The sequence below is a fragment of the Vulpes vulpes genome, chromosome 11 (assembly GCF_048418805.1).
Source record: "Vulpes vulpes isolate BD-2025 chromosome 11, VulVul3, whole genome shotgun sequence".
NCBI classification, from domain to species: domain Eukaryota; kingdom Metazoa; phylum Chordata; class Mammalia; order Carnivora; family Canidae; genus Vulpes; species Vulpes vulpes.
The window spans coordinates 14,756,954-14,770,548 of record NC_132790.1 but is presented as its reverse complement, the minus strand read 5'-3'; the positions used below and the strand labels follow the sequence as shown (position 1 = coordinate 14,770,548).

Genomic DNA, 13,595 nt, shown 5'->3' with positions numbered 1-13,595 from the left:
TGGTAAATAGTTCACCACCCCCTCATTTTCAGTCTGAAGGTGTCTTAGGTCTAAAATAAATCTCTTGTAAAGATAGCATATAGATGGGTCTTGCTTTTTTATCCAGTCTGATACCTTGTGTCTTTTTTTTTTTTTTAAAGATTATTATTATTTTTTTAATTTTTATTTATTTATGATAGTCACAGAGAGAGAGAGAGAAGCAGAGACACAGGCAGAGGGAGAAGCAGGCTCCATGCACCGGGAGCCTGATGTGGGATTCGATCCTGGGTCTCCAGGATCGCGCCCTGGGCCAAAGGCAGGCGCCAAACCGCTGTGCCACCCAGGGATCCCACCTTGTGTCTTTTGACTAGAGCATATAGCCTATTCATGTTCAGAGTAATTGAAAGATAGGAATTTAGTGTCATTGTATTAGCTGTACACTCCCTGTTTCTGCAGATTGTCTCTGTTTCTTTGGGCTCCCTTTTCGATTATAGGATCCCCCTTAATATTTCTTGCAGGGCTAGTTTGGTGGTCACATATTCTTTCACTTTGTCTACCCTGGAATCTCTGTACCTCTCCTTCCGTTCTGAATGACAGCCTTGCTTGGTAAAGTATTCTTGGCTGTGTATTTTTCTCATTTAGTACCCTGCATATATCATGCCAGCCATTTCTGGCCTGCCACGTCTCTGTGGATAGGTCGCTGTTAATCTAGTACTTCTCCCTCTATATGTTAGGATTCTCTTGTCTCAAGCTGTTTTCAGTATTTCCTCTTTATCTCTGAAAGTTGCAATTTTCACTGTTATAAGTTGCAGTTTTCACTATTATATGTCAGGATGTTGATTGTTTTTTGTTGATTTGGGGAGGGGGTCCTCTCTACCTCTTGGGTATGAATGCCTGTTTCCTTCTCCAGATTAGGTAAATTCTCAGTTATGAGTTGCTCAAATATACCTTCTGGTCCTCTCTCTCTATGCTCTCTGGAATTCCAATAATACAGATGTTATTTTTCAGACTATCACATTTCTTAGAGCCTCTCCTGTGGGCTCGTTTTTCTCTTTTCCTCAGCTTCCTTCCTATCAACTCAGTTTCTGTGTCACTTATTCTCTTTTCCTGCCTCATATACCCTAGCTGCTAGAGCATCCAGTTTAGACTACATCTCAGAGTTTTTTAAATTTCAGCCTGATTAGATCTCATTTCTGCACTAAGAGATTCTCTAGTCTTTCATGCTTTTTTTCAAGTACAACTAGTAACTTTGTAGTTGTAATCCTGAACTATTTCTCTGACATGTAAATCCATATCCATTAGATCTGTGACAGAGAGTATTACCTGTTGTTCTTTCTTTTGTGGTGAATTCCTTCTTCTAGTCGTTTTGTCCAGTGCAGAATGGCTGTACGAGTGAGCAGAGTAAAAAATATCAACCATGACCCAAGCAAAATACACACTAGACAATTCTGAAGAGGTCAGGGACCAGAAAATAAAAGAAAAAAGACCAAGAAAAAGAGAAAAGAGAGAGAAACAATAAGAACAAAAAAGGAGGGGGTGAAATGGGGAGAGAGAGAGACTATAATCTCACTCAGTGGACCAAAACAGCGATCCACTTGGTTCTGAGTGTATCTTGGTCTGTATGTTAGAAGGCACTTAATTCCAAAATTTTATATATATATAAATATAAATTTTATATAAATATACATATTATATTTAAATATATATTGTATAAATAGGTATATTTACAAATATATAAATTATATATAATTTATATATAATATATAATATATATATATGCAAAAGTTCTATAGGGAAACAAGAACAACAAAAGGGTTGGGGGGTGGTTTGGAAGAGAATATAATCTCACTGAGTTACCAAAACAGTGACCCATTTGGTTCTGAGTGTATTTTGGTCTGATGTTAGAATGTACTCCATTCCAAAATTATTAAAAAACAAAACAAAACTTACATACATACAGAAATAAAATTGTATACAGTGAAAGGAAGCTGAGGTTCTGCCCCACTTCATCTCTGAGCACCTTTCAAGCAGGGAAGTCTCTCACAGGAGCAGATTTCTAAAGATCCCCGTTTTAGCTCTAGGACTATCACTTCACTGCAGCTGGTTTACAAAGGCACCCTTTCCCCACCGTTTGTCTTCAGTATAGCACCTCCATTTCTCTTCTCTGCACTCCTACCTTGAAAAAAGTGGTCACTTTTCTATTTGTAGGGTTCCAGCCATTCTTTCTTTACATCTCAGGTTGAATGCATAGGTGTTCAGGATTGTTTGATAGTTATGTAGCTAAATTTGGGGGACCACGTGAAACGAGGACCCCTCCTCTTCTGCCATCTTGCCTCCTCTCTCTGGGAGATCCATTCTTTTAAATGAGGATATTTTGATGGAGCTGGAGTTTAAGATTTTTTTTAAATTTCTGTATATATATATATATATTTTTTTTAATTTGCAGTGTAATGTTTCTCCTTAAAAATTGTTTTATGTATATTACTGAAAGTTAAAAAGTTTCATTTGCATCTTGAGCTAGAAGATAGAACTTTAGAAAATCAGAATATAGTATTGTATGAGAGTGGTGGTATGCGTATGTAAAGCTGTAAAACTAGCTGGTTATTTGGTTATGTAATTGTCAACATGCCTAAAGTGGTAATGTATTCTCATCCTAATGAAAAGATAACATGAAGCTTAATAGTATAATAAATTGGTAACTGACTTCAATAAATTGTGGAGTTTTTAGTGATAAGAGAATTAATCTTGTTAATTTTTATACATTGATTCTTAAATTCATTTTAATCTAATTTTATTGATTTTTAGTTGATTTGTTAAGCTTTCATTTTTTTTAAACAGAATTCTAGATAAATCAAGGCCTTCTAAAACTTCAACAGTAAAGAATGAATATCCTTTGAAATTTATTTTTAAAGCAGGAATTATTGTGTCTTTTGTATTTTACAAATTATTTTTAAGGAGCACTTTTTAATCTTCTTATTTTTAGGCTGATCTTATAAATGAACTGTATCAAGGAAAGCTGAAGGACTACGTGAGATGTCTGGAATGTGGTTATGAGGGCTGGAGAATCGACACATATCTTGATATTCCATTGGTCATCCGGCCTTATGGGTCCAGTCAAGCATTTGCTAGTGTGGTGTGTACCTTTCAGCTGACTGCTTGTGTATCCATACACAGAATACATAATAGCACAGTGGTATAATCTGTTGTAAGGTAAGTATCATCCTAGATACACCTTCTTGGGTTGTTAGTAATTCCTGCACTTACACTAGCAAGATCTAGAAGATTTTTAACCCTTCAGTGAGTCCTAATAGTGCATGTATAAAAGGGAAAGTGAATGCAAATGTACTGCCTCATGGTTTAGTATTTTCTCCTTTCTGATAGATGACTAGGTTATTTCACTTTATTCTTTTTTTAAATCTCTAAATTTAGTCTGTTTTAGAAATGCTATTTTGTGACCATTTTTTGTATTGGAAAGTACTTTTTGTTTTGCGTGCGTTGTTAAGATTTTATTTAAGAGAGAGAGTTAGAGCATGACTGGGGGGGAGGGGTCAGGAGGAAGGAGAGGCAGAGGAATAGGGAGAAGCAGACTCCCTGCTGATCAGGGAGCCCGATGTGGGTCTTGATCTCAGGGCACAGATAGATCATGACTTGAGCCAAAAAGACAGATGCTTAACCATCTGAGCCACCCAAGTGCCCCTGTTCCATATATTTTTAAAACTGGAAAAAATAACCTCTGGTTTTTATGATAAACAGAGGCCACATTTTTAAAAAGAACATCCTTATTCTAAAATTTAATTTAAAAACCATACATTGTAGGAACACAAGAACTTGAAGAATCTGATATGTTAATTGATTAATTAAAAATTAGCTTGATTATGTATATACTAAGAATCCAAGTGAGAGATTATGTAAGATTTTCTTGTTCTTCATATTATCCGTTTTTAATTGCTTTTTGATAATTTTGTTACTGCATTTTATTGTGTTTACTGATACAAAGGAGAGCTATGGAAAGAGTTGATTTTTAAAATTGGAATATTCAGAAACATTTATTGTGAATCTGTTAGGAGCCAGGGGAAACTTTCAGAGCTATATTGTTTTGGGCCTTATTTATGTTATTACCAAGCTTACGGTGGCTTGTAGCTAAAATCAGTGTTTTTAAAGTTACTCCATACTTTATCCTCTAAAATAGTGCTTCAAATATGGTTTGGTCCTCTGGCCTCTAAGACAGTTGGTTCCCTTTGCTTTTTTTCTCCTACTTTCATTTGGCTATCAATAATAAATTATGGAATCACTTGGTTGGAATCCAAGAAGACTTTTTCTAGATCATATAACACCAAGTCTTCTTTCCTATACTATGTTTCAGTTTCCTTTATAGATTTGAAAAATTTTGTTAATAGTACCTTTTGTAAACTGCCATCCTAGGTGTATGAGCTTGGCCTTGGTTTGAGTGGCTCATTTTGTTTTTTATTTTTTTTAACCAATCTATCTATTTCTTTCTTTCTTTCTTTCTTTCTTTCTTTCTTTCTTTCTTTCTTTCTTTCTCTTTCTTCAGTTTAAAGTAGGAGTGGCATAATGAAAAATCATCAACATTTGTCTTTAACTTATTTTCTAACTCATTTTTAAATATTGGCACTTCATTAGCAGAATAAACTAGAGAAATATTTGGTAGTCCCAGGTGATAAAGACAATATTTTCTGCTTTGGTTATGAAAGTATTTTTTTATGAGAGATTTTTCACACATATGTGCAGTTTAGTGTTTTTACAGATTGTATGTTGAGGAAGCTAGTGATATTTGTTGTGTTATTTTGGAATATCGTATTTGAACAGTCAGCAAGTCCAGTTGCTTAGCTAAATCTTTGTGTCCTCATTTTCTCACCTGCTGAATTCCCACCACTGTCAAGTATGTTATAGACATAGCAGCAGTGGGGCACTTTGGAGGATAGTTTTGGAGAAGTGAATAAAAGACACATTTCCAAATGGAGTTCTCCAAAGGTGGTGTCTTCCATTGATATATGGATGGTGGTGGTAGTAGTGGTGGTGGTCATTCAGTGAGAATTGAAGTTAGAGCTATGAAGCAGTATGTGAGCAAGTTTATATAACAGACATGCGCTAATAGGGCTTGCAGAAGGGAACTTAAAACTTGCTAGACTTTGCTGGAATCTCTTTAGGGAAATTACAGCAGGTAAACTACCCAAGATAGGGGTTCTAAGGAGGATACTACCTTCAGAGAACTTTAGTTAGAGGTAAGTGAATTCCCATCATTTTCTGAATTCAAACCTGTAACCTACACTTCTAAATCCACAGAAGTCATCACACAGCATCTAATAATAGTTTTATATCACTGCTTGCCATTGTGTATTTTGTTAATTCAATGTGTTTTAAAAAGAATTAGGTATAAATGTGGATTATAAAAAATCTAGTTAAATATCACTCAGACTATATATAATACTTAGCTTAATTTGGATTGAACTCTTTTAAAATTTATTTTCCTATTTTTATTGATGGATTCTGGTATTTTTGTCTTATTGGATATATGTATACACATAAACACATGTACATACATACACAACATTGATAATTCTGTGTTCTGTTTACATTCTTTCAGTGAGCCACAATATAATAGATATATATATATAGTGAGGTTAACAACCTGATGCTCAATTTCAGGCAATTAAGTGAGGTTCTATTAAAAATTGAAGTGTTTTTATTAACCGTCATCTGAAACATCCAATTTATCCTCTGTGTTCAAATAAGTTAACTTGAGTAATATTTGAGATTAATATATAAATGGAATTAGCACTTAATTTATCATTATGATATTTATAATAAATGTTCATGGTCCTCTTTCAGCTTGATTGATAGCAGACTGCTTTTTTAATGATTGCAAGGAATTGCCTACAGTTTTTAAAAAAGCTTTTCATAATTTCTTTGTTGAACTATTTTTTAGTCATTATAGCTAAGATATTTATTACGTTTCTGGCCTTTTTACTTGGACACGTAGGGAATCCATGATTAGGGACTCTTTTGCCACTCTTAACCTCTCAGACGGAGTTCTTTTTCACACTCCTCTCCCACAAGATTTAATAGAAGTTTAGGAGAATGCTTCCTTGATTAAATTTGGGAAACAATGCAACTGTAATCCTCTTTGAGATGTTTACTGTGCATATTTTATTTTAAATGCCCTGAGGATCCCTGTAATAGAGAAATTTGCTTAACTGTGCTTAACCTAACGTTTTCTTTCTCTGTGGGATATTTGTGACTATTTTAAGGGACACTAGAATTCTGAGGAACATATTTTGGGAAGCTCTGGACTAGAATAAGGTGACTTAAGGATTATCTGTACTTTATTACATTACTGTTTATGTCCTTGGGATGTTGAGGGTGAGTGAGAATCCTAAAATATGTGTTATAATTTACTGTTGTTTTCCGTATCTCCTTAATCCTGAAAAATTAATATCAGCTGAAAAATTCCTTGTATTAACTTTTTAAAGAAATTTCTTTCTAATGGTTTATGAGAGAAAACCGGAACCTTTTATTTTCATTGATTAGAGCTGTCTAAACTAATCTCTCTGAATTTCATTATCAAATAAACCTCGAATCTGCTTATTGCCAAGCACATTGAAAACATACTTTTTATAATGAGATAGTCCTAAACACATACTAGTAATACATAAAAATTGGAAGTATAATTTTTATTGGTTGACTATGAAAGCATATTTCACAAATTAAAAACAATAGAACCTCTTATGTTTGACATTAACTAGGGAGGAGCTTTTCTATTTAACAGTAAATTTTAGATACTGTCTTCATGAGTATCTTTTACCATATATTTATTGAATTGCCTACTCTATGCAGTGGGTACTATTATAGGCCATTTTCTTTTAATATATTGTAAATTCTATTATTAGATAAGTACACTTCAATATCTTTATTATCACAAAATGTGTTCAGAAGTCTGAGATTGGGTTCAGCTATATAGTTCCATATAGTGTCTTTGGAAAGATCAGATTATGTGAAAGACTTCTGTGCCCTAAGTAAGCATAGTTTAATGATCATTTTAAAGTTTGAGTGAAAAACTGTTAAATTCATAAGTATTTATGAAATCATAAGCATTTCAAATGTTTGGTGTGCACAAGTTTATATCATACGTTCTACCTGGAATTAACAGATGATTTGGACATTCTTAAATGTCTGGCTAAACCACATAACTCATTTGGATGGTGAATTGGTCCATATTTGTCCAAATATGTAAGCATCACATAAAGAAAAATCTCTTCCACAGACTCTACCCTCATTTTTCCAGGAATTTGTGTGGTTGGACATAGTGGGAACCAGTTTAAAAAGTGGGGACTTCTGCTTTCAGGAAGATGGAGTAGATGTACATTGCCCTATTCCTCCTGCTAAAACAACTGAAAATCTTGAACAGTATATATAAAATAAAACATAAGAAGACTCTGAAAGGTGGAGAAAAGGCATAAAGACTAGGGACCTCAGGACTCAAGGAATGACATGGGGTGAGTTCCCTGGGTTTTCTTTTTGCCTAATATAGCCCAAACTTGGAGCTCCAGCAGCCTGGAAACAGCAACAGGCATAGACTGAAAAGTCTGCTGTCTCCAGCCAAAAGACTAGGAAAGAGACAGCCTAGCAAGGCAGAAAACTTTTAGACAGTGCCCAATCTGCTCTAGCCAAACACCACAGAAAGACTGTGTCCCCCATCTCACCCCATGCCAGCTGAGGCTGAATAGGGAGCCCAGACTTCTCTTCTCATGAAGATGTTACTAGGCTTTCTAGCCCCTTGCCTGGGTGGTTACAGAGAAGGCGGAATAGATAGCCAGGGGTTTCATCCCTCTTGGGCAGTAACAAATCTCCCCACAACTACTCTCCTGTTCCTCTGGTTCACTGTCATTAGAGACACATGGGGAGCCTAGCTTTCACTCCTACCTCATAGTGAGGAGATGCTTCTATCTGTCACCATTGATGTCAGAAGAAGCCTAGTAAAGAGTCAGGATTTTGCTATCTTTGAACTGTAAGGAGACTAGCCTCTTCCCACTACGGTGTCAGTGGAGGCTGTAAGGGGCTATAAGGGGCTGTACGGAGACCGTCCTACCCCTCATAGCCAAGATTATATCAGCAGAGGCCTACTGAGCAGCCAGGACCCCAACCCTTGCCCTGAAGTAATGAAGAGCCCCTCACCTCAGGTGTCATTGGAGGCCAAGTGGGAAACCTGGACTTTTCCCACTGGCAGTAATGAATCAGGAACCTTTTCTCTCACTGGAGCAGTGTCAAAGGAAGCCAGTAAACCAGAAGATTTAAATTTGGGTCTAGAAACTCATAATATCCAAAGTGTTCAGGTTTCAATAGAAAAAAAAACACTCTTTATACTAAGAACCAGGAAAATCTTATTTCGAATGAAAGAAGAGACAATCAGTAGATACAAACACTAATATGATAGATGTTAGAATTATATGACAAATATTTTAAAGCAGTCATCATAGAAATACTTAAATAGGAGATCCCAAACCCATGTGAAACAAATGAGAAAATAGAAAAAAATAAAAAGGAAATGAAGGGAAAAAATACCGATAAAAAAGAAGAAATACAGATAAAAAGGAAAATAAAAGGAAAATGAAATGAAAAAGGAATTTAGAACTGAAAAATGCAATACCAAAGTGGAAAACTTGACCAATAGACCCAATAGCAGAATGGAGGTGACAGCAGAAAGAATCCATGAACTTGAAGATAGAATTTAGAAATTGCCCAGTCTAACCAGCAGAGAAAAAACAGATTGGAGAGAAAATTTAAAAGGTCAACAGGATTTTGGGGACTATAATAAAAGAACTAAGATTTGTGTCATTGGAGTCCTGGAAGGAGAGGAAAAAGAAAGCAGTGCTGGAAAATACTTGAAGAAATAATGGCTAGAAATTCCCAAATCTGGCAAAAGGCATAAAGCTGTAACATCCAAGAAGCTAACAAACCCTAAATAGGATAAGCCAGAATCACTCTGCATTAAGTCCAGCTATAGTCAAACTTCTGAAAACTGAAGACAAAAAAAATAAGAGAAGCAACTGAGAAATACGCCTTTTCTTACAGGCTGAAAAGTACTCTGATTTCTCATAAGCAAATGTTTCATCAAAAACAGTGGAGACCAGAAGAAAGTGGCACATTTTTCAGGTATTGAAAGAAAAGCACTGTCAATGATAGTCTTTTACTCAGTGAAAATATTCTTCAGGAATGAAGGGGAAATCAAACCCATCCTGGATAATGGAACACTAAAGGAATTTGCCACTAATAGACCACCTTAAAAAATGGCTAAAGAAATTCTCTAAACAGAAAGGAAAAAATAAAAGGAAATCATCTAGGAATGTTAGAAATGAAGAAGGAACATGGTAAGCTGAAAATCTGGGTAGATACAATAGGCTTTCCTTCTTGTAAGTTTCCTACATTATTATTATTTTTTAAAGATAGTATTTATTTGACAGAGAGCACAAGCAGGGGAAGCAGAGGGAGAGGGAGAAGCACGCTCCCCACTGAGCAAGGACCCCAGTGCGGTACTTGATCCCAGGACCCTGAGATCATGACTTGAGCTGAAGGCAGAGGCTTATTAACCAACTGAGCCACCCAGGTGCCCCCCCTACATTATGTTTGATGGTTAAGCCAGACTATAACATTGTTTGGTATGGTTCTAAATGTATGCAGAAGAAATATTTAAGACAATTATAAATGGGAGAGGATAAAAAGACTTAAAGGGAAGTAAGATTTCTGTACTTCATTTGAACTGGTAAAAGGATGAAAGTTACGTATATATAATATACCTAGAGCAACCACTGAAACACTCCAAAAAACTAGATAAATCAAAATAGAATTTAAAATATATGTACAAGTAATCCACAGGAGAGCAGGAGAAAGAACACACACACACAAATAGCAGGCTTTGTTACATGTAAACGGTCTAATTATACCAAATAAAAGATAGAGATTTGCATATCAGATTTAAAAACATGACCCAATTGTGTGTATAAAAACTCCCTTCAAATATATTGGCAAAGACAGGCTGAAATGTAAAAGGATAGAAAAATGTTATATCAAGTAAACATTAATCGAGGGAAATGACTATATTAATATCAGTTAACGTAGATGTTATAACAAAGAAAATTACTAGAAATAGGGGCATTAATGATAATGATAAAAGGGGCATAATGATAAATGGGTTATTAGTTCAAGAGGACAGCAATCCTAAATGTGTATTTACCAAATAACAGAGCTAAAAAATATATAGGAAAAACTGTCCAAAATGAAGAGAAATTGGCAAATCTATAATTATAGTTGGAGACTTTACTGTCCCTCTGTCAATAATTCATAGATAGAATCTCTAGGCAGAAAATTAGCAAATAAAGAATTCAACGCCATCAACAACTGGAACTAATAGACATTTTTAAAACATTCCACTCAACAACAGCAGAATACACACTCTTTTTAATGGACTATATATATCAAGAAAGACCATATACCTTGGACCATAAAACAAATCTCAACAGATTTAAATGAATTAAAATCATTGTATGTTTTTCAACAACGGTAGAATCAAGTTGGAAGTCAGTAACAATAACATAACTGGAAAACCACCAAGCACTTGCAAAACACACAATATACTTAAATAATCCATGAGTCAAAGAGGAGACCTCAAGGAAAATTGATAAAAACAACAAAACACTTTGAAATGAATGAAAATATATAAAAATTTTTGAGACACAGCTGAAACATTTCTGAGAGGGGAACTTAAAGTACTAAATGCTCACCTTTACTAAGATCCTTACATTGGTAAGAAAGAGGAGAAGTGTTGAATCCATAATCTAAGTTTTCAGCTAACCTGGAAAAACAAGAGCAAAAGAAACCTAAAGTAAGGAGGAAGGACAGAATCAATGAAACTGATATTAGGAAAATGAGAGAAGATTAGTGAAACACAGAGCTAATTCTTTGGTAAGATCAATACAGAAGACCAACAGAAAAAAAAGACAAAAATTTACAGTATTAGAAATGAAATGAGTACTACTACTATGGATCATACACATATCAAAAGGATAATAAGAGACTGCAACAACAAACTGCTCTGCACACATAAATTTGATAAATAAATCAATATTTCGAAAAGCACAAACTATAATTCATCCAGTATGAATTAGGTAATTTGAATAAGCCCTATAACTGTTAAGCTATTAAATTCATAATTAAAAATTTCTCAAAAATGAAGTCTCCCACACTGGGATGATTTCACTAGAGCCTTGTATCAAACATTTTAGAACAGTGAGCACCAATTCTACACAATCTTTTTTTTTCAAAAAATAGAAAAGGAGGGAAGCCTTCCCAATTTAATTTATTAAGTTAGCTTATCCTGATACTAAACCAGACAAAAAAGTTAAAGCAAAACTGACCAAGCCAGTATCTTTAATTCATATAGGATGGGAAAATCCTTACAATATCAGTAGACAGAATTAAACAGTATGTGAAAGAATTATATACCATGATCAAGTAGGGTTCATTTCAGGTATTCAAAACTGGTCAATATTTAAAAATCAATTCGAGTAATCTACCATATTAATAGGCAAAAGAAGGAAATTCACACCATCACATCGTTGGACTCAGGAAAAACACTGGACATGATTCAGTATCTACTCATGATAAAAAAAAAAACTCAGAAAACTGAAAATAGAGGGTAATTTTCTCAACTTAATAAAGAACATGATCCAAAAGCCTAGCTAACATAATATTTCATGGTGGAAGACTAAATGCTTTCCCCCTAGATTGTTAAGTTTGTCTCTAAGCAAGGATTTCTGTCTGCTTTCACCACTCTTAATCAGTATAGTACTGGAAGTCCTAGTCAGTACAATAAAGGAAGAAGAAGAAATAAAGAACATTCCAATTAAAGGAAGAAATTAATTTGCCCCCCCCCCTCCTTTTTAGGGAACACTTTTTTAATGTAGAAAATCCCAAGGCCCCCACAAAAAAAATATGTAGAATAAGTCAGTTTAGCAAGCTAGCAGGATATGAGATAAACATACAAAAATTAGTTACATTTCAAAATACTAGCAAGGGTAGCCTGGGTGGGTGAGCAGTTTAGCGCCGCCTTCAGCCCAGGGCGTGATCCTGGAGACCCAGGATCGAGTCCCACATTGGGCTCCCTGCATGGAGCCTGCTTCTCCTCTGCCTGTGTCTCTGCCCCTCTCTCTCTCTTTCTCTCTGTCTCTCATGAATAAATAAAGTCTTTTTAAAAAATTAAAAAAAAAAAAACTAGCAAATAACATGTGGAAAATGGCATTCAAAATACCCATGCGGCAGTCCAGGTGGCTCAGTGGTTTAACGCCATCTTCATCCCAGGACGTGATCCTGGAGATCCAGGATCGAGTCCCACGTCAGGCTCCTTGCATGGAGCCTGCTTCTCCCTCTGCCTGTGTCTCTGCCTCTCTCTCTCTCTGTCTGTCTCTCATAAATAAATAAAATCTTAAGAAAAAAATACAATACCATTTACAAACATGGGGGGGGGGAACGCTTTAGGAGTAAATCTAACAAAATATGTATAGGACTTAATGTACAAGAAACAACTAATTCTGAAAAGAATATTTCAATAAATGGAAAGTGTGTTCATTGATTAGAAGATTCAACATAGTAAAAATGTTGGCTTTCCTCAGTATTACAGTTTTAATACACCCTTCTCCTCAAAATATGGCAAGATTTTTTGATGATATAAACAAGCTCATTCTAAAATTTATGAAGAAGGCAAGGGAATAAAAATACCTAGACTTAGGTTGCCTGAGTAACTTAGTTTTAGTGTCTGCCTTTGGTTCAGGTCATGACCCCAGGGTTGTGGGATAGAATCCCATGTCCGGCTCCCTGTTCTGCAGGGAGTCTGCTTCTCACTCTGCACCCCCACACACACTAGTTCTCTCAATCTCTCTCTCTCTCTCTCTCTCTCTCTCTCTCTCTCTCTCTCTCTCAAATAACTCTTTAAAAAACAAATAGCTAGACTTGTGAAGAGAGTTTTGGGAAAAGAATAAAGTGGGAAGAATCCGTCTACCTGATAACAACTTACAAATTACAGAGCTACAGTAACCAAGACTGGGTGGTGTTGGTGGAGAGGTAGACATATAGATAAATAGGACAGAACAGAAAGCTGAGAAATAGATTTGCACAAATATGCCCCAATGGATTTTTGAGAAAGGCCCAAAAGTGATTCAGTGGAGAAGGATGGCCTTTTCAACAAATAATGATGGAATAATTGGGCAACCATATGCACAAAAGTGAACCTCTACTTAAACCTTACACCTCTACACAAATTTTCTCAAAATGGATATTTTAAATGTAAAGTTACAACTTTTTTTTTTTTTTTTTTAAGATTTTATTTATTCATTCATGAAAGACACAAAGAGGCAGAGACACAGGCAGAGGGAGGAGAAGCAGGCTCCATGCATGGAGCCCGATGGTGGAACTCGATCCCGGGAATCCAGGATCATGACCTGAGCCCAAGGCAGACAAGTGCCGCCTTTGGCCCAGGGCCTGATGCTGGTGACCCGGGATCGAGTCCCGCATCGGGCTCCCTGCATGGAGCCTGCTTCTCTCTCTCT

At 35.6% G+C, this 13,595-nt stretch overlaps 1 protein-coding gene across 2 annotated transcripts in view; it reads left to right on the top strand.

Annotated features, from left to right (window-relative positions):
- USP47 (ubiquitin specific peptidase 47) overlaps window positions 1–13,595 on the top strand; it is a 118,803-nt gene that overhangs the window by 63,199 nt on the left and 42,009 nt on the right. For both annotated transcript variants that reach the window (XM_072725661.1, XM_072725660.1), the window contains one exon: window positions 2,963–3,112. In XM_072725661.1, the coding sequence (XP_072581762.1) occupies window positions 2,963–3,112 (150 nt within the window). The remainder of the gene's footprint in view (window positions 1–2,962; window positions 3,113–13,595) is intronic.